The sequence below is a fragment of the Lingula anatina genome, chromosome 6 (genome assembly GCF_051362555.1).
Source record: "Lingula anatina isolate TDL-2025a chromosome 6, LinAna3.0, whole genome shotgun sequence".
Classification (NCBI taxonomy): domain Eukaryota; kingdom Metazoa; phylum Brachiopoda; class Lingulata; order Lingulida; family Lingulidae; genus Lingula; species Lingula anatina.
Window position 1 is genome coordinate 7,696,495 of NC_141772.1, and position 26,713 is coordinate 7,723,207.

General features: G+C 37.1%; 3 protein-coding genes across 4 annotated transcripts; all 3 read left to right on the top strand.

Moving 5' to 3' along the window:
• LOC147761073 (uncharacterized) lies at positions 1-1,761 on the top strand. The gene is made up of 3 exons (XM_087014534.1): positions 1-741; positions 940-970; positions 1,194-1,761. The coding sequence occupies exons 1-3, from the start codon at positions 388-390 to the stop codon at positions 1,589-1,591; spliced, it is 783 nt and encodes a 260-aa protein (XP_086870660.1). The 5' UTR covers positions 1-387; the 3' UTR covers positions 1,592-1,761.
• Positions 1,762-9,475: 7,714 nt separating this feature from the next.
• On the top strand, positions 9,476-12,558 carry LOC147761074 (uncharacterized). Its single transcript, XM_087015148.1, has 3 exons — positions 9,476-9,769; positions 12,072-12,220; positions 12,457-12,558. Exons 1-3 carry the CDS (start codon positions 9,574-9,576, stop codon positions 12,556-12,558), a joined length of 447 nt encoding a protein of 148 aa, XP_086871274.1. The 5' UTR covers positions 9,476-9,573.
• Positions 12,455-25,797, top strand: LOC106156906 (uncharacterized). 2 transcript variants are annotated; one of them, XM_087016119.1, is made up of 12 exons: positions 12,455-12,550; positions 12,781-14,494; positions 15,637-15,887; positions 17,085-17,544; positions 18,047-18,155; positions 19,311-19,497; positions 20,062-20,167; positions 20,923-21,060; positions 22,323-22,421; positions 22,950-23,041; positions 23,806-23,923; positions 24,685-25,797. In XM_087016119.1, the coding sequence occupies exons 2-12, from the start codon at positions 14,446-14,448 to the stop codon at positions 24,789-24,791; spliced, it is 1,716 nt and encodes a 571-aa protein (XP_086872245.1). In that variant the 5' UTR covers positions 12,455-12,550; positions 12,781-14,445; the 3' UTR covers positions 24,792-25,797. The 2 variants fall into 2 exon arrangements, with proteins under 2 accessions (XP_086872245.1, XP_013387800.2); XM_013532346.2 differs by lacking the exon at positions 12,781-14,494 and having other exon boundaries at positions 12,461-12,550.
• Positions 25,798-26,713: the final 916 nt, after the last annotated feature.

Below are 26,713 nucleotides of genomic sequence, written 5' to 3' on the forward strand. Positions count from 1 at the left end.
TTGAATAAGATGGAGCGTATCTGTTTTTACGCGAGGGAAACATGTTTCAGGCGCATACATTGTAATTGTGACTTGGATCACAGAATAAAATTGATTGATACTTATAAAATATATACAATTCTTGGACACAGGTTTGTCCTCGCACAATAACAATATTTGCTTCCTTGTGAGAGAAGAGCAGCTGAGTTCAGCCAGTGATGTAATGTCCTTTAAAGTTTCGATTCAATGACCAAAGAGAACGAGCGTTTATTTGATTTTATGCCATGTTGATTCTTTTCCACGTGCTCATGACGTAAAATCGAGGTTGACAGGGTGTAGACATTCAGTATGTTTCAGCCTTTCTGAATACCACACCGTGACCTTCTGCTTAATCAGACAATTGATGACATGGTCGCACGGGACAATCTACCCTGGATTCTTATTCCTGGAATTTTTCTCCTCTTTTGGAGTTGCTCGACGGCGGAGGCGTCCAGTTACGGCATGGAGACGTGCAACCACGCGACCCTTAGTGACCATTTCGTACGCGTCGGCCCAACTGGACTAACGTTCAGCGACAATGACGGCCGGTTCATGTCATTGACGGCGTCCACGTTAGATGATTGCCTCCGACAGTGTGCCGGCTGTCCCATGTGTTGTTCCATTAGTTATGACACGACGACAAGAACGTGCGACCTGAAATATGCGCCCGGTCACTGGACCAGTGGTCTGATGGAGCGGTCCGGTAGCTCCGTATGGCAGAAGGTAGGCTAATGGTTCTCTTTTCCTATTTCTCCCTCTGAGATAAAACGTGTCAAAATTGCAATTAATTTCACAAGTTTGAATTGGACTTCTAAAGAAGGTATTTTGGATATTTTTGATTTTGACTTTTAAGTACCATATAGTGCATCGGTTAGACGAAGAGCAAACTGTACCTAATGGATTTTTATTCGTTTCATATAGACTTCTTGCGCAGCATGCAGCACGGAAAAACGTGAGTGTCGTAATCTTGTAATTAAAACTAATTATTACTGATCTTAGTTATCATTCATACAAGCAGAGTAAAGCATGAACTCAGAGGATACACAATTGATGAGTGCAAATACAATATGATTACCTCTCTCTCTCTCTCTCTCTCTCTCTCACTCTCTCTCTCTCTCTTGTAAATTAGAAGAGATTCTCATTTCACACAATATTCAATTGTATTTTCCATGCAGTTGGCGAAGACGTAGGATGCTGGCTCACACTTTACAACCCCGTGGGCCAAAACTGCTTAACCCCGCAAATAACGGTCAGAAAGTGCGACATGTCATGGAGCCAAAAATGGATGATGCGCGTTGTCAATGAGAGTGGTGAATTTCACCTAAGAAACAGAGAAAGTGGGAAATGCCTATCTGCCGACCCTGCCGTTAGCGATGGTGCCACTGTATCAGCTTGCAACACCCCCGGGGCGTGGCACCTCTGGATAGTTGAATATTTAAGTGACTGGCAATATTTGTTTAAAAACGTGGAAACGTCACTTTGCTTGGCACAGGAGATAGAGGGCTTTGGTTTAACCCCATGTGACCCCAACCAAACGAACCAGCACTGGATCCCAGTTTTTGGTGGAGATTAGGACATAACCTCGGGGTCACAATAGTGAAATAACTGTAACATCATTACCCAATTCATGTTATATTTTAAAAACCATATTTAGCGTTTGAAGTGTTACCGTTAACAAAATGTGTAAACAAATTTTTTTCTACATTATTTTAAAAGAAAGTAAAGCAAATTGCTGCTATTGTACCCGTTCAGTTTTTGACACAGTTAGAAATGGGAAAAATAATTAATTTAAATCCAACGAAGAAATTTTGGAAGGGGATCTCTACATCTTTGTTCAAAGTTCAATGTTGATGCGATGTCGGTATCTTAACTATTTTCAGAGTTACACTGTCGAAATTGAGTTTCCTATAGTTAAACAATGTTGAATTAATATTGAATTAATGTTGGATCTTTTAATTTACGTCCCAGTCAAAATTTCACATAGATGCAACGTTTAATTAACGTTTCTCGTATTTGCTTGCTGGCCTGTAATCAATGAAGATGTACCATTGTGCCGTGTCAACGTACAAAATAAAAGTGGCAGCTAAACAACGACGGTGCATCTTATAATAGAACAACCCTCTGATCGCGAAAATGTCTTCTGACAATAATGTACATACTCCTATTGATCTTCGCATGATTGGTAAATCGACGCTGATTTTATATTTATCTTCTACCGTCTTTTACGCCCAGCACTCCCTCATGACCCGACCCTGTTTTTTAGTTGTCAGTTATATTTCGTTACATAGTTTCAGGTAATATATTTATCATTAAAACTCTTATGTATGTATGAATGTATGTATGTGTGTGTGTGCGTGGTGGTGGTGGTGGGGGGGGGGGGGGGTGCATCCCAGCTATATGAAACTTGCATGTGATTGTTTAAAATTCTAAACCTTCATATGTCCTTCAAAGTGAATATTTTCCTTTTACTGGTTCGTCAGTGATCTGTTAATCATCATCTCTAGACCGATAGACTAGTTGTTCATTAAACCTGTTTGGACATCCAACTTGGTTGTTTTCACAAATCTCCCCCCCCCCCCTCAAAAAAGAAAAAAGAAATAAAATAAGTAATACATGTAATAAGCACGACCCAAGCTCATGCATTCCAGTGTGAAGCAAGTGTAAATCTATAGCCGATATAATATACATATTGCAGGTCATCTGGCAAACGACAATAGGGTAAAGATTGAGCTGTACATTTTCCTACATATGCTACCTGAGTAATATTAAACCAATGATCATATGAGAACATGTGCATGTGTAAACATAGAGCTACACAACTGACCAACGTGGGCGCATTACCATCAAGAAAGTCTTGAACAGTTAGGCAATGTATCAGAATAATGTACAGCTGTGTTTTGTTCTAATTCTGTACAATTAGATACAGAATGCCAGTGCTTTCATTTGTATTTGTATTTTGCGAGAATTTCAATACTACCCTGTACATGACTTGCATTTTTTCAATGTTCAAATAAAATATACAAAAACTACTATTTGTAAAATGTATGTCAAGGTGGGCTTATTGTGAGTGTACAAGGTCAAGGTGAAGCTTTTTGTAAAGGTTATTATTATTATTATTATTATTATTATTATTATTATTATTATTATTATGACCTCCGCCAGCAAAATTATCTCTTGGTTTTGTCTGCCCGTCTGTCTGTCTGTCTGTCTGTCTGTCAGCATAATTGTGAAAAAAATTGTGAACGGACTTATATGCAAATTTCAGAAACTGTCGGGAGGTAACCAAGTAACGAACGATCAATCATTGGTGGTGATGATTAATTGTCTGGTTAAACTGATTAAGTCTGTCTGCCTCTTTAATTGTCTGTTAGAAACATTACAAAAGAAATCATGGATGGATTTTCGTGAAACTTTCAGGATAGGCCAGAAATGGGCAAGATGTTGGTGATTATCTAATAATTATTGTTAAACGAATACTGAGAACTGAGCTGATTAGTTAGTTAATTAATAAATCATAATAATAACTCATTCAATTATGAATTATTAGGATGGAGCTGCCTTGGCGGAGGTCTTAGGTAAGCTCCCTACTTAATACCAACTTAATTAGGCTATGACATTATAGCCGATGTCAATGGCCATCAGAATTGGCATACAGTGTAGGATCAGCAAAACGCTTTTCCAAGTAATTTTCCGATCGCGCCCGATCCTTGCTTTGATAAACAATATATGCATACAAGTTCATGTCAGGACTTCAGCTTAGAAAAGAAAATAAAGAAATAAAATTCAGAATCAATTAGTCTATGGAAAAGTAGTCCAAAATTTCATCTTTTTAAATTCAAAAGTATATGTTTTGCGTTGGCTACAAAATGAACATCTGAAATCACGGTCTTTACTCAAAAGGATTGTTCTCTGCATTGCAGTTCACCTGTTGCCTCCCTCACTTCCAGCCGCCTGGCCTTTGGTCAGCCTTTTTCTGGTATACCCTCAACGAACCCCGTCTTCATCATTAGGGATCCATTGCATTTTGCTCTTAACACATGTGCAAAGTAATCTATCTTCATTTTTCTCATTTTGGAGCTAAAGCTTCAATGGCGTATGTGTATTTTTTAAATGGTTCGGGCTAGGGGAATTATACAATATGATCCAGAAATTAACTATAAAATCAAGTATGTTTAAGAAGAAAAATCCTTTTTTTTTGCGGGGGTAAGGTTTGCCAATATGCATAAAAGACAGGAAATCGATTTTTGACCAGTGTCGCAATTTGTCCGATTCTTACGGACACCGTCTCTTTTAATTAACTCCTGTTATATAAGATCTCTGAAGTGATGCATATACACATTACATTGTTGTAGACCATTTTCACTTACATGTATGTTATATGCACCGGGATGAACGTGTTACACAGAAAACCACTGTGAGGTCAGGTTGCTAATATCACCATCCTGTAACCTCTCTTATTACTAATTTTCAGTTGAAGTCATTAGTTTGATGTGTACTGCAGTCTACAATTTAAAAATATTTTGTGGAATTATATATTTTTTAACTAAATACGGATTACCCTGAGAAATGTGCCGTGTGTATGTAGGCGTGCTGTTTATCCCTGGGTGCATTACTAACAAGCAAATGCCCTGATACGATACGATGGCAGTTCTGACGTTATGTGTTAGCTCTAGAATATATACTACGAATAAAATGCCATGCTTTTATCCGACGCCTAGTTTTATGCTCAGCATTGTGCACATTTTTGCATTTTTTCACTCTTGCTTCATAGGTTAAGTCACAAGAAACAGCAATTAGTGAAAGGTAAATTATTGGGAATCAGTGATTCTTACGGGAGTGGTTCTTATATTTTAGAGGAATCTGACAGAAATGTAAAGGTTTTTACGTACATTGGTTTCCTGTTTGATAATATCTGTAGGGTTTTATTACTTGATTTGAAAACGTCCATTAACTAAATCCACTTTCAGAACGGTTTACGAAATGACGCAGATCAGCCATGTAATTGAATGTATCGTGTTTTATGCCAACATACAACATTTGTCAAAAAAGCTGTCCCACCTCCAGTTTTATGTGCTTTTATAGACAAATGAGCACATCACAGGTGTTAATTGTTATGAACAGTGATTTTTATTCCAGATATCATAACTGAATTGATTAATGGTACCAAAAATACAAAATGACCGTGATGACATTCATATTTTTAAAATATGTATTGAAATACAATTTATTCATATTTATGACATGTATTCCCTTAAATCCGATGTTTCGCTGAAATTTCCACATAGGTAAAGAAATGTCCATTAAATTGAAATAACACCATCAAACGTCACCAAATTTACACACAATAAGAATTAGTGTGCTCGTTAAAGGTCACTTGTCTAATATAGCGTGCGTGTCTACCGCGTACTGCAATTATCTCCTGCAGGCGGCCCGGCTTGCCTTCAACAAGGGTAACAATTCTGTTTTGTGGGATATTGTCCCATTCTTCATAAAGAACTTTGCGGAGCTGGTCCAGATTATTAAGAGGAGAACCAACCTCTTAACAATCTGGACCAACTCCGCAGAGCTCATCAGAAAGAATGGGACAATGTCCCACAAAACAGAATCGGTACCCTTGTTGAAGGCAAGCCGCACCGCCTCCAGGAGATAATTGCAGTAGGGGAGACCGGGGTTAGTTGGACCCCGGGGTAAGTTGGCCCCACGTCAATTTATGAAAAAGTAACTACGAGGTAAAAAAATTGGTCACATACTCTTGTAAAGTGACCGTAGCCTACAATGCTAAGGAAGTGTCGGACGTTAGAAAGTTTTACTTTAGCGGTGAGTCCAAATAAACGACTTTTGCACCTAAAAGTAATTTTGTTTATCAGAATTAAAAATCTTTTTTCAAAGGCTTTTGATCGAATATCATATATGTATAGGGCATCAAACTGAAGCTCTTTGTTTCAAGTTTCACAGAGATATATCATCGTTGCTCATTCTAGCATCATAAATGGTTGCCATCCTTTAAAATAAAAAAGGTGCACCCGGGGCTAGTGGGCCCCCTAGACTCGGGGCAAGTTGGACCCTCATATTACCCACAATCCTTTGCGCGCAACGCTGTTTGAAATAAACAAGTTGGTGAAATTGACAAAGCTTGCCGGTGTTTACCGTCTGATTGATTTCATTTAATTTGCTCTCTGGTGTCTTTCCGAAAATTTATATTAGAAATGTTCTGTTGATTGTATGTGTTAAAAGTAAATCCATTGGACTTTCCTAAGAAAAACATTTATTTTGCCTTAATTCATTTTAAGGGGATTCCCTTTGTATTTATAGTGTTATATGTGGTCCCAAGGGGATTTTCCACCCCTCCCTAGCTATAGACCATTGTTGAAACAAACTCAATGGTTTAAAACTGAATTTGTTACTTTCTTTTAAAACGAAAATTTATTATTCAATTTCATTCATTAAAAACCTGCTTTATACCATTATTTATTTATTTATTCTTAATTAAAACAAAAAATTTATTGATATTTTGGTTCTTGCCACACTCCCCCACCCCTACAACGTGGAAACCTCAATAAATCTGCCTCATTTGAACTATTTATTCAACAAAGACTCTAAAATATCAATTTAATAAATTAAAAATGTATAAAAATGTATTTCAAGGCATTTACATGGGATATATACTTCATTTTCGTATAGGGGGCCAACTTGCCCCGACCCTGGGGCCAACTTGCTCCGTGGCGGGGCAAGTTGGCCCCCTTGACGTCAACTGCGTCTTTTGTCAAATTGTGAGCCATCTGGCATTATATTTGAAAAATAATGACGTTTTATACGTAGCTTAGTTCATGGGACTTACTTTGAAACCGGTTTTGTTACTCTAACCCATTCCTAGTTGGCTCTACAAGGCAAAAGTGTCTAACTGGGCCAACTAGCCCCGGTCTCCCCTACGCTATTAAACAAGTGACCTTTAAACGAGCACACCTTATTGCTAATTGTGTGTAAATTGGCTGACATATTGTGGTATTTTTTTTTTCAATGTATAATGAATATTTCTTAACTTCTGTGGAAATTACTGAAACATCGGATTTAATAGGGTACATGTTGTAAATGATGATAAATGACATTAATAGGTATCTTCACGGTCATTTCGCATTTTCTGTACCATTATTCATGATAGTTATGATATCTGGAATAAAAATCACTATTCATAACAATTTACATCTGTGCTGTGATCATTAGAAATAAAAGCACAAGAAACTGGAGGTGGGACAACCTTTTTGACTAAAGTTGTATAATAGGGGGATACGTCATTTGAGAAGTCTGACATTTAAGACAATCTAAATGATGGCTCATCCTGTAATTGTTGTCACGATTATGTTTTATTGCCGGATACATTTATGTACACCCCAGAAAGTGATGTGCAAGGCGCATTTTCAGGCACCAAATTACTGATCCACTGTTACCACCGTTGCGCCAGTCAGTTACTTAATGTTTGAGCTGATCGAATTAAGAGCAATAGCAACAAGTATTTTAGAGATGAAATATGTTTCATTTATCTTATTTATTCATTTAACGGCTTCATAATGAACTGACAAAACAAAATGCATTGTTACAAGACGGTATTTGTACTTTTTTCTTTTTTTTTCTTCAAGAAGTATATATGTATTGATGAGGCAGTGTATGGTTAGAACAGTGTGAACACAACCTAAGAACCCAACCTAAGCCGGATAACAGCTTCGTCAGTTAATAAATGTGTTCCTGTGAATATATCTACCTTTCGCAATCAACATCGATCTACGCGCCAGACTGTCAGTGTGCTATACGTATGTGACGATTTGCGCATGTTCTTTGAGGTGGTCAAATATCCCATGTTTGATTGTGCCCTTTTCAAGACGCATTGGCAGCTGAAACTGTAATTAGACGAACTTAAGGAGAAGTTAAATTAACAGGCGAGAGGCGGAGATGGTTCAGATGGTGTTGAATTCCTGGACTGCAACAGAGTAGCAAAGGCAGATTATATCAAGGATAGGCAGAATGGTATTATGTTTGTATCGTTCATCTCTTACCTAAGCTGACCCCAGATTATACATGTAAGCAGCTCACAAACTTTGATCGCAGTCGATTTGATAACCCAAGGTATGTTTTCCTTAGCCAATACATTTTGTAGCCATTTATAAGTAGTATAATTTGTTGAACTGTATAAATACTACAAGCTTGAATATGAGTTTCATTCTTTATTTCAACAATTCGATTTTGTCACGCAGATATTCCTTGTTAATGCAGAAATTTAAAAAGTCATCAAATATTTCCAATTGAACGATTTCATATTGAACAAAACTGTGCTTTAATTAGTAGTGGTATTCGACAACCATTAGAGATGTTTTCAGTTGAGGTAATTACTCGATCTTTTCAATGGGAGAAAATTGTGAATTTTACAGATCCTTTATTTTTTAAAGTCATTATTACTTTAAATTACAGCTAATTAGAAATTTAAAAAAATAAAAAGCAGGCTACTCTATAGTTTTAGTCTATGCAGTGAAAGCTCCACAAATGCCAAACAGAGACATATTTTTGTGATAACAAAATTAAGAATCTGAAAGTTTGATGAGTTTTGCCCGACCTGAAGATCGAGTACTTACTGTATATATCTCTCTTAAAGTAATGAAGTTTGTCACTGTCAGTTTCTCAAATGTAGCGATTTTTTAAATGACCAGTCCAATATATGGTCATCTTAACGTAAATATCAATATCTACAACGAGCAATACCATAAGTTTGAGTTAGAGTTGGTAAAAATGTTGTACGTTTCAGATCTGTTCTTCTAAAACATATAAGAATCATTTAAAGGTACACTCCATGGGATTGAAAATGCCAAAAATGCTTAATTTTGCCATCGGCAGCTTCTTAAAAATCTTACATACACATTAAAAACGGTTTAAATCCTTAAATATTTTTTCTGGGGCGTACCTGATGATGATTTTTCCATTGGAGCTTATAGGAAATTGCTGTTATAATGACTGGTCAGTCATTTAAGCTAAAATCAACCTTTATAAATTTTATCAAAGGTCGAATCCAAGTGCAGAGAGGGAAAAATCCATATGGGCGGGAAATCTTATGGAGTGTACCTTTCAGTATTATAATTAAGACAATGCCTACATGAATGTATTTTCCAATGAATTTTTTCGGTCAAGAATTTAAACCTTTGATTCAGACCGATTTTTAAAATGAACACATCCACTGCAAATAAGACGCTTTCTGTGGTATATGACATGTAATATGATAGTTAAAGCGGTGCTTTGTGAACACGTTTTTAATACTAACCTTGAATATCTGTCATTCTTGACTCTGTCATGGGTGTTTAGTAACCTTTTGGGTCCCAACTGTATTTCATGACATTTCTTTGCTATCCAGGGTCGTGCGTTTTTTTTTTTTTTTTTTTTTTCGGAGAAGAGTTAGCGAGGATTTACAACCGTAGATTGTGCAAGTCTTAATCTTCTTACTGTTATTGCTGCTTTCAGACAACGAAGACTTATTTCGCACAAGCACCAGGACATAGTCGCCTTTAACAAGCAAAAATGGACCGCAGAAAGAACAAGGTGTCACCGATTCTCCAGGCGTCGGCATGCAACACGTCCCAGAGATCATTGAGAGCCGGGGGGTTTCGCTTTGGTGCGGACAGTCCCGAATCGATGACCCACTCTCAGCTGGACTTGGCCATCATGGAGATGATGAACATAAACCCCACAAGAACACCCTGGCAGATATGTGAAGGTAAGTACAGTTCATTATTACAAAATGGCGAATTAAGGATTTTTGGGCGGCGGTGGTGATGGGGGGGGATAAAACATGTTGCTGAGCGCAGTAAAGCAAATATTTCATAGCAGACGACGACAGTTTTACTGTAACATATTTGTTGGGAACAGGGATGAAATAAAATGCTTGATATTGTTACATTTCGCTTGATATGCTGTTTCGCGGAAAGGTGATTTCTAAGAAGCTAGAGGGGCACGTAGCCTGAATCTGCCGTTTTCTAGTGTGTGTGTGCCGTAAATGATCCCTGAGATGACCAAAAAGCGTGACAATACTATTCTGGAAGATTTCTTTTTCATCATTACATATACAGCTGCAAAACGGACTGGTAGGCCTATGTCTGTGTCCCAGATTGAAGCGCTGTTTTAGTGTTATTTTTGGCTAAGAATAAAATAGTTTAAAATACACAGCAATGTTTGGATAGACAAAATTGTTTGTTATATAGTAAGACAAATCTAACCTCTTTCACATGAAAGTGCACCCATTGTAATCCAACGCCTAGGAATATAAAATTTTGACAGACTTTCTAAGCTGATCACCCACTGCTGTTACCCAGTATCGTGGGCGTGCAGATATCTATTTTCATTTTTTTCTCGCCGTGTGCAAAATTTCAGTAGCATCCAAGCCTCCATCTTCGCATTTTCTTGCTAACCGAAACAGGGGTATATTGATTTTTTCCTAATAATACAATAAATGTAAATAAGTTTGGCTGGTGTTCAAGAAATCGAGCAAATATTCTGTAAGCTGTTCCTGTTTTCTCCACATGGGATATTAATCTACAAGATCTAACCTGGAAATTCGTTTAGAAATGAACATGCTATTCTATTTTGGAAGTATGAAATATTGCGTGTGTTATAAACCCCAAAGTAAACCACGGCTAGCGCGTAGAACAAAAGACGCGGCCGTGCTGTATTCGACATACAAGCACGTCATGTACGAGTGCGCTCCACGGTCTGTTGCATTACTAGTGTAGTAGCCAATCAGAGGCCGTGGTTTAAGCCAGATACAACACTCGTCTCCGAGCTGTACGTGAAAATTACTCGTGTATTGTCTCGCCTGCGGCTCGCCAATACACTCGTAATATTTCACGTACAGCTCGGCGACTCTTTTTGTATCTGACTTAATTGTCATGTTCCTATCACTAAACAAAAGAAAGAAAAGCTTGGAGATTGAGCTTTAAATAGTGACTACTTTAAATAGTGCCTTATCACTGGCAACAGATACCTTCCAATTGTTCCGCAAGGACAAATAATTATGCCTTTTACTGGTGACTTACAAAAAATGGCACATTTTGTGTGGTTAGCAGTCTTCAATATTCATAATTTTACTTTTTTTAATAAAACCTATGAGCATAAATAACACTCACAATTAAGGAAATGGTTTGAAACGATATCGAGGGACACCTCATAGAATATTTAGTACATTTGCTAGCCATTGTTCCGGTGATCAGACTTGATCACTTTCTTGAGATTTAACGAAATACGGCATGCGGTTCTAGCGGAAACGCGGAATAATGTACCGGTGGCATTGTACAGGCAATAATATGATAATCAATAGTTGAACATAGACTTTAGGAAATGAGGCACCACCGATTTAATAAACGGTCACATTAACAGCCTTATTGATACCTTGCACCGATATGCAGTATTTCAACTCGGTCTTTCTGTAGCCTCTACTTGAGAAGACACTTCATCATCACGTATTTCTGGTGTTTGTTTATTACATTGCATGTGTGCATGTTTTCTTCACCCAGGAACATGACCTTGGCGCGCATTCTGTTTTGCCGATGAGACATATTTGATGAAAACCTGTGAAATATATCTGTCAAAGAGTATCTTTTGTTAAGGGCCCGAATTTATTGAGCTTGCTTAACAACATCTGGTCTAGTATGTTTTGTTGATATACTCAAAAAGACATGCCATCAATAATCCCGCTTTTCGCCCAAAGTGTTGAAATGTATCGTTTAAATTTCAAGTAATTATCATTTTCTATTTACATGTATCTTTCATTTTAGATGAAACTGAGACGCAACCTTAGAGTTTTATTAAGATATATTAACTGCGATTATCATTGGTTTTCACTTTGCAGGGACTGTGTGTGTGTGTGTGTGTGTGTGTGTGTGTGTGTGTGAGAGAGAGAGAGAGAGAGAGAGAGAGAGAGAGAGAGAGAGATAAAGAGAGCGCGCTCGCGTGTGTGTTAATATGCACGCCACTGTTCCTAACAGTAAAGCATACTTCAGTTGATGTTTTCTATGTACCGTTAGGTAACCCAATAACGACCAAGGGAAAGCGACTGCAAATGGCAAAAATGCTGATGCTCACGCTGTTTCCTTGTCTAGTTCTTATGGGTATAACGGCAGGGATATGGGGCCAAAGGATTGTCTCTTACGTAAAGGTGACCGCACTTCAACAGGCAAGTATGTGGCGTATTTTTACAGAAGGTCATATGGTGACGTCATTATATACCAAGTAACAAAACACTAATGATGTGTGACGTGTAATTTGTAAATTAATGATAAGACATTATATACAAGAGAAGTTAATGACGAGTCTTAAATAATTCCATTGTGAAAATTGGATGATTGATTGGAAAAGGCGTTGTGGTAATATTTGTCTCGCATGCGTCAGTGTCTTTTATTTCTATTCTAGACAATCGGGCAATGTATCAACGTTGAAAGATTTGTCAAAAACTTGCAAGATGAGAGAGATAAGAGTGTTCTCTATTTGAGCGAGATTGGTAGAGGTAAATAGCTTACCACAATATAATCCCCTCTTGGTTTGAATTACTTAACTGTTTTCATTAAATTATAATGTTTTTTTAAATTAATTGATCAGTTAAATGTGTTATTAATGTTGTGAACTGATTATTGATATCAGTATGCCTGAATGTCATTTTTGTCATTTTTAAAGTAGTGAGTGTACCCAGATAGATACTATATAAAACATTCAGGAATCTATTACTTTCATGACCAGTGTGAACATAAGAAGAGATGAAAAGACGAAAACAAAAGAAGGATGGCGGTTTAAGATACCAGTAGCTATGTTGAAAGAAAAAAATACTAATGTAGCCATGTGGACAGCACACCACAAAATACACCACAAATAGTTAATAGTTAAAGTTAACACTTAAAGAAGGAGAGAGATATTAGATACGTTTGAGAATAACAGAAATTGAAATTATGGAAAAGCTGCAAGCAAACGTAGAAATTCTTAAATATCCATAAATGCCAAATCACATCACCGTAAACATGCCATCGTGGACCGTAATTTTTGTCCATAGAAAAGAACTCTATATGGGATATGATAGTGTCAAAATTTCAAAGTAACTTTGATCATGTTGCATGTTTCAGGCTGTTAGTGTTGTTTCCCTGTTTGGCCCAGCTTCATTCAGGCACTAACTACTCTGTGGACCGTAATTTTACTCAGTGTCTAGACAAAATCACAGCGCATATGCGCCATCTTTTTCCTATTCTCTATCCTAGCTGTATTAATTATACGTGTTGTGTAACAGAGTTGGATGTAAATCGGTGTTGTCGGTTTCTGTTCGTCACCTCCCGATTTGAAAATAAGATTTTACTCCGAATGACCTCTGGCGTTATATGTGTCCAGCGGAAGATTTTCCTGCGAAAAAAATCCACACTGCGAATTTTCTTGGGGTTTTAGGTTTCTTTTAGGAACTAGCAACCTTTGATCCTCCTTTCTTGACACTTAATTGCCATAACTAATGTGTAACAGCCTGGGAAAATTGAAAAGTCCTCAAATTCCGTCATCACTTCGAGCGCTGACGTTCGAATTGCATGCACGTGAATGAAAACTCTGTCTTCCTGGCATTTATTTTGAAAACGATTGGAATTTATATCTTGTCCTAAGATAAATTTAACAAGGAGTGACTTATGTACATAATGTACTTCACGTTTTTAAAAAAACTAGTTTGAAACCTTAATATATCCTTAAAAAAACACATTTTAAGATGCTTTGGCGGTTCGACGATGTGTTTGCTGTTTTTCATGATCTGTGTATTTTTGTCATACCCCATAGCTTTCAACATTTGTAGTTTAGTCTTGAAGCAGTTTTTTCACATTTCCTAATCCCGAGTAGTAGGGTATTCTTAAACGAGAAAAAATAATAAACACAATTCCTATATGCTGTTTTATATTTGACCGCCTTCATATAATATATGAAAATGCAGTAGTATCGAAGAAGCAAAGAAGCATTAACGCAGAAGTGGTGTGGAGCATACATGTATTTGCAGTAGAAATGCAGTATAGCCTACTGCAATTCTACTCCAAAAAGTACGTAGGTTTGTACAGAGAGGAGCATTAATGCAGTAGATTAGCAGCATGATAGAAGCATGTTTCAAATATACTAATTAGCTCCCAAATCGAAGCAGATTTGAGGCATGTTTGCAGTATGATTGCAGTAGTCTACTGCGTTTTCGTGCGGGATGCTAAATCCACATGAGATTTTACAGCTTCTCTTTACTTATTTGTAATGTATTTTTGATAATAACACTACTACCCTTTTGAGGAATAATGAACAGATTTGATGCGCTTGCACTTTCCACAGGTTTCAAACGTGAGCTTACAATGAACTGTCCTTTATGGCTATATTTTATCACGTGGTTAAGGCTAAGTAACTATGAACGCTAATATACTTATCTTTTTGGTTGTAGGTGTACAGGGAAAAGGTGTGTTTTGCTGTTTTGTAATATCGGTTACCTTTCAAAACGTCTCATAGTCTGCAATTAGTTCCTTTGTAAATTGCTGTTGTTAATAGAAGTGGGCAACTTTGGCTTACTTGATTTTTAGATTTCTGAGTACCTTATAGCTTACAATAGCGTGTGTCAGCAATGATGACTGCATTCCTTTTGTTTTATTGGGCAACTACAACTTACAATAAAGTGTGTCAACAGTGAAGCTTACTCATATTTTGGATTTCTGACAACCTTATAACTTACAATAGAGTGTGTCATCAATGAAATAAGTTATATAAAAAATTCCTAGAGTTTAAGCTTACATTTTGGGCAACTTTGTCTTACTCGATTTTTGGATTTCTGAGTACCTTATAGCTTACAATAAAGCGTGTCAATAACGAAGACTGCACTTCTTTTGTTTGCCCAATTAAACAAAAGGAATGCAGTCATCATTGTTGACGCACTCTATTGTAAGCTATAAGGTACTCAGAAATCCAAAAATCGAGTAAGCCAAAGTTGCCCACTTCTACAGTTGTTGATGGTCAGTAAATTGCATTTTGCTAGGTGGACGCTCTATTAGACAAGCTATGGCTGTGGTTGAGGTGAAAACTGCTAACTAAAAATCCCAAATCTCTTTTATTGCCATCTGTTTTGTATAGATGTTATGTAACCTGATTTTGTTTCTATGTTTAATGTCCGTCTCACCATCGATATTTTCAAATGTATCCAAAAATTGTATTTAAAATATCATTAAAAACCCCTTCGCAAATTAAATTTGGGTCAAGCGATGCCCAAATTAGTGAGAAAATAAAAGTCCAAATAACATACAAAGTTCATAAATGTATACCAATTTTCTTGGTTCATATATCTTACAAATTTATACTGAAACAGAATAATGAGACTGGGCTGAAACCTCCCCCATTAAAAAACATTCTGCTGCAATGAAAGAATCATATCCATTGAGAACCAAAAAGGTCTAACCAAAGGTAAAAGAAATTTAGGAAAAACATTTGTGTTGTAGACACACAGCCATAGCGTGAAATATTTCTTTGAATGGCACACTCTCGTTATTCTGTTGCTCATAACCGTAATAACCGGTTACTTTCCCTTATTTTCCATCTAACTCAATATTACAGACCCAAGGGCAAAACAAGAGCTCCTGAGCCAATATCCATTGACTGATAAAGCTTATGAAGACCTTCCGTTGTGGCCATTACGTGCAATTAGCAGCAAGTCACACTACCAGTCAAAAGAAGCCTTTTTGGCGTACCTGAATGAGCACCGATATGAATTTTTTAGCCAGGGAAAAACCGAAAGGACTGAATTGGCGTTTTACACAGAGCACATCAACATGTTCCTACAGTGGTTGTTCTCTCTGGCAGATGGCGTGAGTTTAGTTTGTATTATATTTAGCACTCTTTAAATGCAGGCTTCCCTTTTCCGCCAACTTCCGCTAACTTTGGACAGTTTAAATATTAATTAGCCCAACTACTCACATATAGCTCCATAAAGGGTGACGGAGGAGACCAAAATTGAACAGAATTGTGCCAGAAATGTGATGTCATGTGGCGTCAAGTGGTGTAAGACGCGAAGCTGAGTGGTCATTTTTAGCTGGAGGTGAACGGGAGTAAAGACGTGGACTCGGAGAACAAAACAATTTTTCTAACAACACGTTAAGATAATTTATCTTTATGCATTTGGGGCAGAGAATACTTGTAGAAATAATAGGAGCATGATATGAAAACGTGTCACGGAATTTTAAGGGTGAAAAACAGTGTTTAATTTGCAGACAATTTGTTTTGAAATATATGCTGCATCGACCGCCGGCGCGACAAAGAGCGTCAAGGGAAAAGAATTCCCGGGATGTTATTAATCATTGTCATGTTGAATTTTTGCATGTATGCAATCTGTTATGCCCACATCTAAATATAATTTAGGTACTTTATGGTATGTGCTGCAATTATGATGATGTTTTAGAGTCTTTGAAGGTCCTTGTGAAAACCAGAAAGTAGTTGGCAACTGAAAACTGAACCGTACCGAGCCACGACTGCTGTGCAAAGATGTATATTTTTTTAAATATTGTGACAATTTTTAGACGTTTATATGTCCATCTGTCATGAAATTCCACACATATGATAACACTTATTTACCTTTTACACAAGGGTAGGCACTAATTAGTGACAAATGCCAAGACAAAGGTTATCATGCTCCTATTATTTCTACAAGTATTCTCTACCCCAAATGCATAAAGATAAAATGTTATCTTACCGTGTTGCTTTTTTCTCTAAGCCCACGTCTTCATTCCCATTCACCTTCAGCTAAAAATGACCACTCAGCTTTACGTCTTACACCACTGCACGTCACTTCCGCCACAATTCTGATCAATTCTGGTCTCCTCCGGTACTTCTTAATATATATGTTTTTTTCCAAAGGTAATATACATGTATATATTCATTTTCAATGTTGAATTTTTTGCTGGGCAACTTCTGAACTAATTTTTGACTCAGGTGCAACGATTTATCAACCCTGTGTGTTGTTGGGTATATTGTGATCAACCCATATTTTTATTTCCCGGTTTTGGCAGCGGGTAGCTACCGGATCAGTGTGGAAGGAAATAGTAGCATTTCTGCACATGGCTGATGCTAAAACAAAGCTGGGAACCGAGCGAGCTCTTGGGGTTTATTACTTCACCAAGGGACACTTCGATAACGCCGAAAACTACCTCCAGTTCATCGAGTCGCAAGACAATGCCAATACCACTGTTGCAAGTGCGTCTCTATATTCTTCACTCGTGGGGCAGGTATTCCGCAGGGAATTTTTGGACAACAAATCCCTTACTGACGACATCAAATTTATGCGCGCGTCTATAGTACATGTAGAAGATCCATTTGAAAAGAGCAACGGCTCCTTGTCGCTTGCACGGTACTGGTTCGACAACCTTACCTACCAAATGGACGTGATGTTGCACATACAGCAACTACTTTGTGAAAGTATGATTGAGACCTTGAGAGTTAGGGAGAAGGAAGAAGTTATAGAACTCGGCGGTAATTAACTTTATGAGATCAAGATTCGTTTTCACCATCAAAAATTACAAATTTATTAATGTAATAAAGGAATTACCTTTTTTTTTTAACTTACATTAATAACCTTGACGTACTTTTAGCTGAATGAATGAATCTTGAATTGATCTCATAAAACTGATAAATAAATCTAGACAAAACTGTTTTCAGATCATCGGTAATTAAGCTACAAAATGAGACCAAATCAAATTATGTATTATTTTGCATTCAGATGCATTATTATAAGTGATGACACAGTTGTAGGAGAGTTGGTCAAGAAACGGAGTTTCCTGGCTCCATGCACGTGTCGTTGTCCCTGTTTTGAGATTAATTGATATTTGTTGATGAATGTATTAGTTTTCAGTCGACATATTTCACAAATGTTTCTATACGTTATTCACGGCAACTGGTGGGCGATTTCATTAAAGCGACGCAAATGTTTCACCTTTTCATATATTCAGTTATTGTTGTAATCTTTCTTCTTTAGCGGAAGGCAGCGTGTTTGCGATAGCCTTAATAGTGTGCCCACTCATAATACAGGCGATTTATACCATGACCAGCCGGATGCATGTGTTTTCAATCTCACTGGCTGACAAGTACGTATGATTATTGGTTCGTGCAGGGTGGAGGGTGGAGCAATTCCATTCTGCCAGAAAATGCAAAAATGGGTTAAATGGAATTGCGTTTTGAAATAAAACTCTACATTCTTTTCAGTTTTGTTAAAACATACGTCAGCCTCCATAAGTTCATAGAAAAAAAGGAGAAATCGTATATCAGCGGTGTAGAAGAAATCTTAATTCCAATTTCTTTTTTTATTCTTTGACATAAAATTTAGAAAAACGAACTCAACAAATAACACCTAGCAGGGGGTATGATGAACTGCTGTCGTAGAAACCGTAGAAAATAGCAGAACCCATGCATTTAGGCAACTTTTTCCCAATAATACCCCCCACCCCTACCCCAACACGCCTTGTTTGCTTGACTATGCCATTCAGTTCTATCTGTTCACCTTAGATTTTAAACTATCCATCACAAATACAGAGAACAGCTAGGAAAACTTGTTGCCTGTCACAAGTTGGATAAAAGCATGAGCTTTTTTTCAAAAAAGAGATAGGCATTTCTATAGCACCTCGTTATCTTCTTCCGGAAACGAACTTTAAATGACCACTAAGTTCCAAGCTGAAGTTCATTTATCTGAATGACATAATTTTGCCACATTGCCATTGATTTGCCTAGATTATTTCTAATATATTTGCTAAGTAGGTCCTACTTCATGTTTACATGTGAGACAAGCAGTCACTTTCTGTTTTCCTCTCACAATTTCAAATTGATAAAAGGTAGAGGTAGTTTTATAATTTTCAGTGGTACTCTGTAGAATTTACAAAGATATTGAAAGATATGTTAATTTCAAATTGTTTGTCTTTTCACAATTAATAGAAAAAAACGGAGAAACATCTTTTTTCCTTACCTTTAAAAAGCCTAAAGGTTTCCTTAATAATATTACTGTACATAAATGAGACACTTCGATTTAAGTCTTCACAGTATCATACTGATTCTCTATTAACAATAACGATTCACCGTTGGAAGATCTTATAATTTAAATCAGAAATGCATCCGTCAAATATGTTCTGAATTTAAGTTCACACTCAATTTTCCCATACAGACGTGAAACCTATACATATGTCCTAGCAACAAAAATTCAAGAGGCCTCAAGTTATACTAAATTGCCATTTTAATTAATATTGTTCCAGGACAAAACAACTGAACAAGGAGAAAAATCGAACAGATACGCTACTGTACCAAATGTTGCCCAAGGCCGTTGCCGAAACTCTAAAGAAAAACGAGGAGGTTACAGCTGAATTCTATGAAAGCGTCACCATTTTCTTTTCCGATATTGTCGGTTTTACAGACATATCAGCATCTAGTTCCCCGTTTCAGGTAAGTCTACAGCACAGCAGGTACTGCACATTGCGCAACGCATTCGTCAGCTTAATATTTGCTGCTCACCGTGCAAATTTGATTCCAAGAGGTATTTTGGTACATGTATTAATATAGAGTTGGCGCTATCAGCAGCGGTGGTGTTTTAAGAGGGCATTCACAACAGATGATCCTCGGATCTACTAATCCGCGGATCACATATGGCGGTCCCTACATGAAAGCAGGGCTGACTAATCCGCTGATGGTTTCCCTGCCGCCGCACGAGCCATTTAACGGATTAAATCAAGGCTCCGAGGTTAAATTGCTAGAAGACCTGCATGGACGGCGAGTGTGGAGGCAGGGAGACTTTTTAATACATACGTATGCAATGTCAGTTTCTGAGGGAAATGTAAAACACATAAAAAAACTTACTCAAGTAGATATCTCTACTGCTGAATCGGAGTTAATATCAGCTTCCCTAATTATTGAGTAATCTCATTATTTCTGCTTTGATAATTTAAACCTTTCCGTTGAAATGGCGGTAGGGTAAAGGTGAACGTTTACGAGGCCTATTTCTTTTTGTAGGTAGTTCAGATGTTGAATAGTCTATATTCATCCTTTGACGAGAGGATTGGACGATATGACGTGTACAAGGTGGAGACAATTGGTGACGCTTATATGGTGGCATCAGGTATTTAATACGGGTGGGAGGCGTAGGATTCTTTTCCAAGAAGGTCTATTCTGGGAACTACCGGTAGCCATTTTGTGTGATATAACTTTAGTGCGAGAATCTTTCTAAACATTAAGACAAAATGTGTGGTCGACTTTGATCCAAGATAAATACAGGTTATTAGTACACGGAAATAGTAGTCTTTGTATTGGTAGTTATAGTACATGTAGTAGTACCGGTAGTACATGTACATGTAGTAGTAGTAATAGTAGTAAAGGTAGCTTGTCCAATGTTTATGTTAAAATGAGAAATTGCACCTGTTTTATAAAAGTAACTCGGGTGATACTACTTATCCTATCGACCTATCGAAGTGAACCCCTCTGAATTAATCATGAACACAGGTAGGCCAATTTTTAGGTCTAAAAAGAGCCTTCTCTTCTAGATCCATGTCCAACTTCTCCCTGTAAGGGCCCCTTTACACTGGACGGCGTCCTTTCTGCGTCCAGCAGTACGGCCCCATTTAAGAGTTAAAAAGTTATTATACTTTACGTTGCGATAACTGGCCGATCATAAAGCATTCATTCTGATACAAATTCAATGCTCGTGCCTCCTTATTAAGACCACAGCGATGCCAAATTTCATGGTCGCAGAAAGGACGCAGAAAGGACGCTGTCCATTGTAAAGGGGGTATAATAGCCATTTCATGCTGGTTTCACAACTCTGTTTCTGTGTGATTCACTAATAAGTCAACAAACTCGATATTCGTCCTGTTCCAGGGTTGCCCAAGCGTAATGAAAACCGCCATTCTGCAGAGATAGCCACCATGTCCCTTGACCTCCTTGACCACATCTCACAGCTTGAAATACCGCACATGCCGGAGAAAAAGTTTCGACTGAGGATTGGCTTACACACAGGTAATTACACTGTAAAAGCATCGTTGATCCGTGTTTTTAAATATAAAAGTCAGTTGTGATTGAAAGTTATGTTTTGGTGTCATACGTATGTCCGGTCGCTTTACATCTTCAAAAAACCCTACTGTAAATCTGAAGTGCCCCCGCTGTGATGGAATTGAAACTTAAACTCATTTCTTACTAAAATATAAAGAGTGACAAAAAGAAGACTAATGATACCATTTGAGCAAATGACGGACCAGGAGAAACTAAAAAACTGAAAACTGGCTTGACACCAAAAGTGAATCATGCTTGAGAGCCATACACGTATTTAGTAATATTACTGAAAGTTTTACGAAGCGAAACACGTATCACTAGCAACAGTTGTTTTATCCTTGCTATTTCTCTGTCATTATGCCATATATTTTATATTGGCATAAATGTAATTTAACTGAGTACAGTACCCGTTAAATGTAATATGTACATATTTTAATCCTGAATAAAGAATCATTGTTATTAATTCAAGAGTTTCTCATCTGTAATGCCATAAGTTGTTAACACTGCAACGGCTTAGAGTCAGATAATTTCATAACAATGTGCCAATCTCCCCCATTTAAGGAAACACTCAGGCCATCCGACATCCCTTATAGGTTGTGTCGAGATGAATTGATATCAGCATTTATCGATCACATTTCTCTCCTTACATTTCGTATACTAAATTAGTATTGTGAAGAAATACTGTCACCATGAGCAATGATGAGCAGATGCATGTATTTAATATACAATTGAAAACCCTTTACAAGGAGAGGTCCTAATAACTCGTCCTTCATGATATAAGGCTATAGAAGTTTTTTGCTCAATCACCTTTACTTCTGTTCATAATTAGGTGCTTGACAAGAATACTGTTTGTGGTTATAAATTCTTTTATTTGGTCGTGTTCAACGCATCGACTCCATTTATGCGCCTCTCTTACGTAATAACCAGGTTTTTGAAAGCCATCAATTTCACAAAAGTACAGCTATATAATAACAACAGTCGGTGTAAAAGGACCTTGGATAACATCTCAGAAAACACAATAAAAATCTCCAGGTATTGTCCGTCTTATGTGCAAATAAACCCAGTGTTACCTGAGAAGCGATAATAAAAACACACCAGCGGGATATTCATAAAAAGTGCGAGATAATAGACAACACCATATCCGTTTGTTACTCATATTAATAAGTTGTAGTGCTAAGTATTTGTTATGAACTAGGATGAAACTGGTATTTTTATCATTCCATTTCCAGGGTCGGTTGTTGCGGGCGTGGTGGGGTTGAAGATGCCGCGTTACTGCCTCTTTGGTGAAACCGTCAGCATAGCGTCACGCATGGAATCTTTCGGATCGCGTAAGAACAGTTTGCAAACATCACGCAACGTATGCTATACACGCCAAAATGCTAAGGGAATTAATCTGTCATAAGCCACAAGCATAAGTTTGCATGAGAGTCATATGAGGCAGTTAAAACGGCGTAAAAGCCTCAAGAATTACCAGGGTAGTTCCAGGGTACATGTTGAAGGAGGAGGTTGGAGTAGGGGCCGATGAACGTTATATTAATATCTGTCTCAAAAGAATGTCCGCTGTACCCAGGGGCGTCTCTACGGGATACGGCGCCTATTGCAAGCAATGGAATTTCACCGTTATCTTAACAACCAACACCCACATTAATAGATACTTGTAACACTTTGATAGAAAAATAGCTAAAAATGGAAGTCCCTTCCGTATATTTTTGTATTAGCAAATTATGGCACTACACGAAAATTGTCTTTCCCAAAAGCTTCTCAAAAACGTCTCTGAATTGCCCGACTAGGTGTACATGTAAAACAGCTCTAGATGAGAAACATTGATGGATATCTTTATATTATTATCTGTACAGCCAACAAGATCCATCTGAGTGGAACTACCCATGCGGCACTCACAGAGATTGGTGGATTTTCTATGACAAGAAGAGAGAAGGAAATAGTGCTGGTACGAATGCTCTATTGGTGTCGGTACTTTTGTCATGTCTTCTGTGTTTTGAGTTGATCTTACCTTTGCATTTTGAGTGTAACATTTGACGAATGGTTCTTCGTTTATTGGCGTAGTGTTGCATCAGACAAACAGCTATTTGCTGGTCATTCCAAAAACCGACCTGCTTCCATTTGCTGACATAGATGTGCCTTCAAATTGGTACCAGAAACAAACCAATTTAGACAATCCGAGTTAATTAAAGCAATGCAAAAAAACGATATGTTTGAGCGTCCTTTTCAACAATATATTTGCGTTACAGTATACAGAATTGTAATTTGCCTTTGACCAGTTAAGTCAAGAAGCCGGTATGGCATGCTAAGCGTCGGTTGGATGAATTGGGCTCTTTCTGTATGATACATGTATTGCATGTTCGCACTTGCTTAAATCATATTTTGCGTGCTAATCTGGTATATTTTGCACTTCAACTAATATGGTAATCGATACAAATTAACTTATATCACGCAGTGTTAATGGGCTCATAGTTATGGTGTAGCGCGGGTTGCTCGAAATGAAAACGATCAGTATTAACGCATATTCTTCAATAATAGGCTCAATGCGTGAGGATAATGAGGGAAACATTGGTGAAAATTGTGAAACCCCATGAATACGTCATTATCACACTCTGTCCCTTCAATTATCACGTTGTGACAAAATGTCAAAACTAAAGTATTCAACATTCCAATATTTCGTTCCTCTAATCAGATTCCCATTCACAATTTCAGGGAGACTCCATGTTGTCGATGGTAATAAAAGGAGACATCAGTACATATTGGCTGTGGGATAAAGAGGGGATGCATAGGAGGCAGGCCTTCAATAGTAGTCAGCGGTCAGTTGATCATGGTAAGTGACAAACACGTAAGTCTGCTTGTACATTCATCTTCATCCCACAGTCGAGATTCAAATCCAATAAGATTGCCAATCCTCCTTACGGAAATGCTGATTGTAATCGAATCGCTCCTGAGTGAGATTCAGACTTAAAAATACCTAACCATGCACTTACTACTTCAAAGTGAGGATATTTCAAATTGTTCAAATGCTGAAACTTAATATTCACGGAAACAGTATCGCAAATGGGATCTGCACTTGAACATTACGAATGATTTGTAGATAAAAAAAATATCCTCCCAATCATCACGGATTTAATGCAGTGCAGCTAATTGCATGATCTATAATAATAAAATGAATGGAAAACAACCGATGTTGCCTTTTCTTAATGAATACCTACATTCATAATCCTAGACAAATCCCGAAACAAAGAGAATAAATATCCACTATTTACTGTTGTTTGGCCAACTAACATTTTTTGTCTGTGTTCGTGATCATGACCAATGTTCTTGCGCCTGTTTTAAAATTGCTGGGTAATATAGGCAAGTCCGATCATAGTGATGTTCTTGTATTTGTTTTGAATTCAATGTTGCTCATTATGAAACGATAGGTGCAATGGCTGTTGGCATTCTATGACAATAATAAGGATTTACCCATTTGATGTTTTGTTTCGCAGCCAAAGTTCCATAACTCTGACAAAATTTAAAATGGGCTCCCACCTTTTAAGGTGATCCTGCTGTTGTTATTAAATTTCATGTTTTTTAAATTTTTTTTAGATAATGCATATTCTCCTGCCTGTTCCCCAGGCCCCGAGGCGTGTCATATCCCAGATAACCCCTTCATACAGAGAAGATTAAGCGTTGTCATCTGCGATGAACCTTAACATTATGCATTTGGAGTTTCTCGCGCCATTTACGAGGGAATGTTTTGAATCTGTTAAGAATTAGAGGCACAGCTAATTTAAAAGAATTATATAATTATCATTCCATACAGCTTCTATGTAAAATTGAAGTTAGCTTTACTTTTGATTTTTGGCCTTTTTCTGAGCAATATAAAGAATACCAAAGATTAAGACCTGATTGACACAGATAATTGTGAACCAATTTTGCAGAAAAAAAGGAAGTGTTTGACGTTATGAGTAGAGAGATCACTGCAAATAAAATATTGAGTAAATTGTATAATGAAAAGATGATTTTGCTAACTTGGTGTATTGTAGCTTTGTTAATCTTGGACCCGAAAGTTGGGTCTAAAAATGTGGTGCACAGTTTATACCTTCATGTTGCTTCGTTATACGCACTTAACCGGGCTGTATGACCAACGTTTATATATCTAGTTTATACCCTATATATTGTAATTTATGTTGTTATTGATTGTCTTTATTGAATTTGGTTTCGTATGAGGTTAAAGATGTTTTTATTGATAATCTTAATTGTAATTGGTTTTGTGTGAAATTATAGCTGTTTTTATTAATTATCTTAATTGAATTTGGATTTATGTGAAAATATAGCTGTCTCTAATGATCATCTTAATTCTAATTGGTTTTATGTGAGAATAACGGTGTTTTTATTGAATATCTTAATTGTAATTGGTTTTATGTGAGAATTAGGCTGTTTTATGTAGCTTAAACTTTCTTAATATATATTTTTTATTTTACCTATCTTGTAAATTGTGTTTTTAAGTACTTGTTTTTTGTGTAAAGTCTACAGAACAGTTTTAATGGGTTTTAAACTTTTAACAGATTTATTATTATTATTATTATTATTATTATTATGCGATTGTGAAAGTATCAGGCTTACATGCAGTATATGTTCTAATGGATTCCATAAGCAACTCCATTAGGTCAGATACGTTTAGAAAATTTTAACTGAAATATTAAATACTTGCATTCATTTATCAGTTAATGTTAACTGATTCTTTAACAGTGGCGGATTTAGGGGGGTGTCAGGAGGTCCTGACCCTCCAATTTACGAAAAAAAATCACACTTATGGCCCCCTCTTGAAATTAGAATTTAGACTAGCTGAGTCTTGTTCAAAACCGTTCGAAATAATATCAACATGAAATACCCCACGCCAAGGGGAGGGGGGGGGGGTCGGCTTCCCGTCCTTGCCCCCTTCAAATAATCGTTGATAGGCCCCTGCTTTAAGACCAAACTGCTTTCAAGATATACATTAACTGATCCATGAAATGCATTAATTTCCATAAATAGAGAATGATTTCAATATACAAACATATAGTTAAGTGCAAAGCATTTTACTGTATATATAATGTTATGTATATGATGACGCTTATTCCCAAAAAAAAAGAGCCTCGAACCAACCAAACCTGTAGACTCTTTTGTAATGATGAAAATTTTGTGATTTTTCCCAGTACCATTTTCCCAGTGCCATCACTGCCTACATTAGAAAAACTTAGATCTACCAACTAACACAAGTATTTGTGTAATACATTGGAAGGTGTAAGGAAGGAAGCGCTGAGATAAGCGGCCTTTTGAATTCCTTGTGAAACTCGAAATAGTCAGCTCTAAGTAAATTAGTAGATACGATTTTAGCCCATTAACTGACTCTGGGGCTCATGTACAAACGTGATTATAATGATACACTTTACAGTCATTTCAGATACAAAATCAACCTTTTCATCACTCATCCAATCAAACGTGTTGTTTTAAAATACTTGGCGGTTTAATACTTTCTGCTTCCACAAGGGAAGACTTACGGGAAGAAGACCCGAGCTATATATGGTTAAGCAAATGTTTTTTTATATACAGTGTTCACAAACATGTTAATTGTGTAGGGAATTAAGGCACA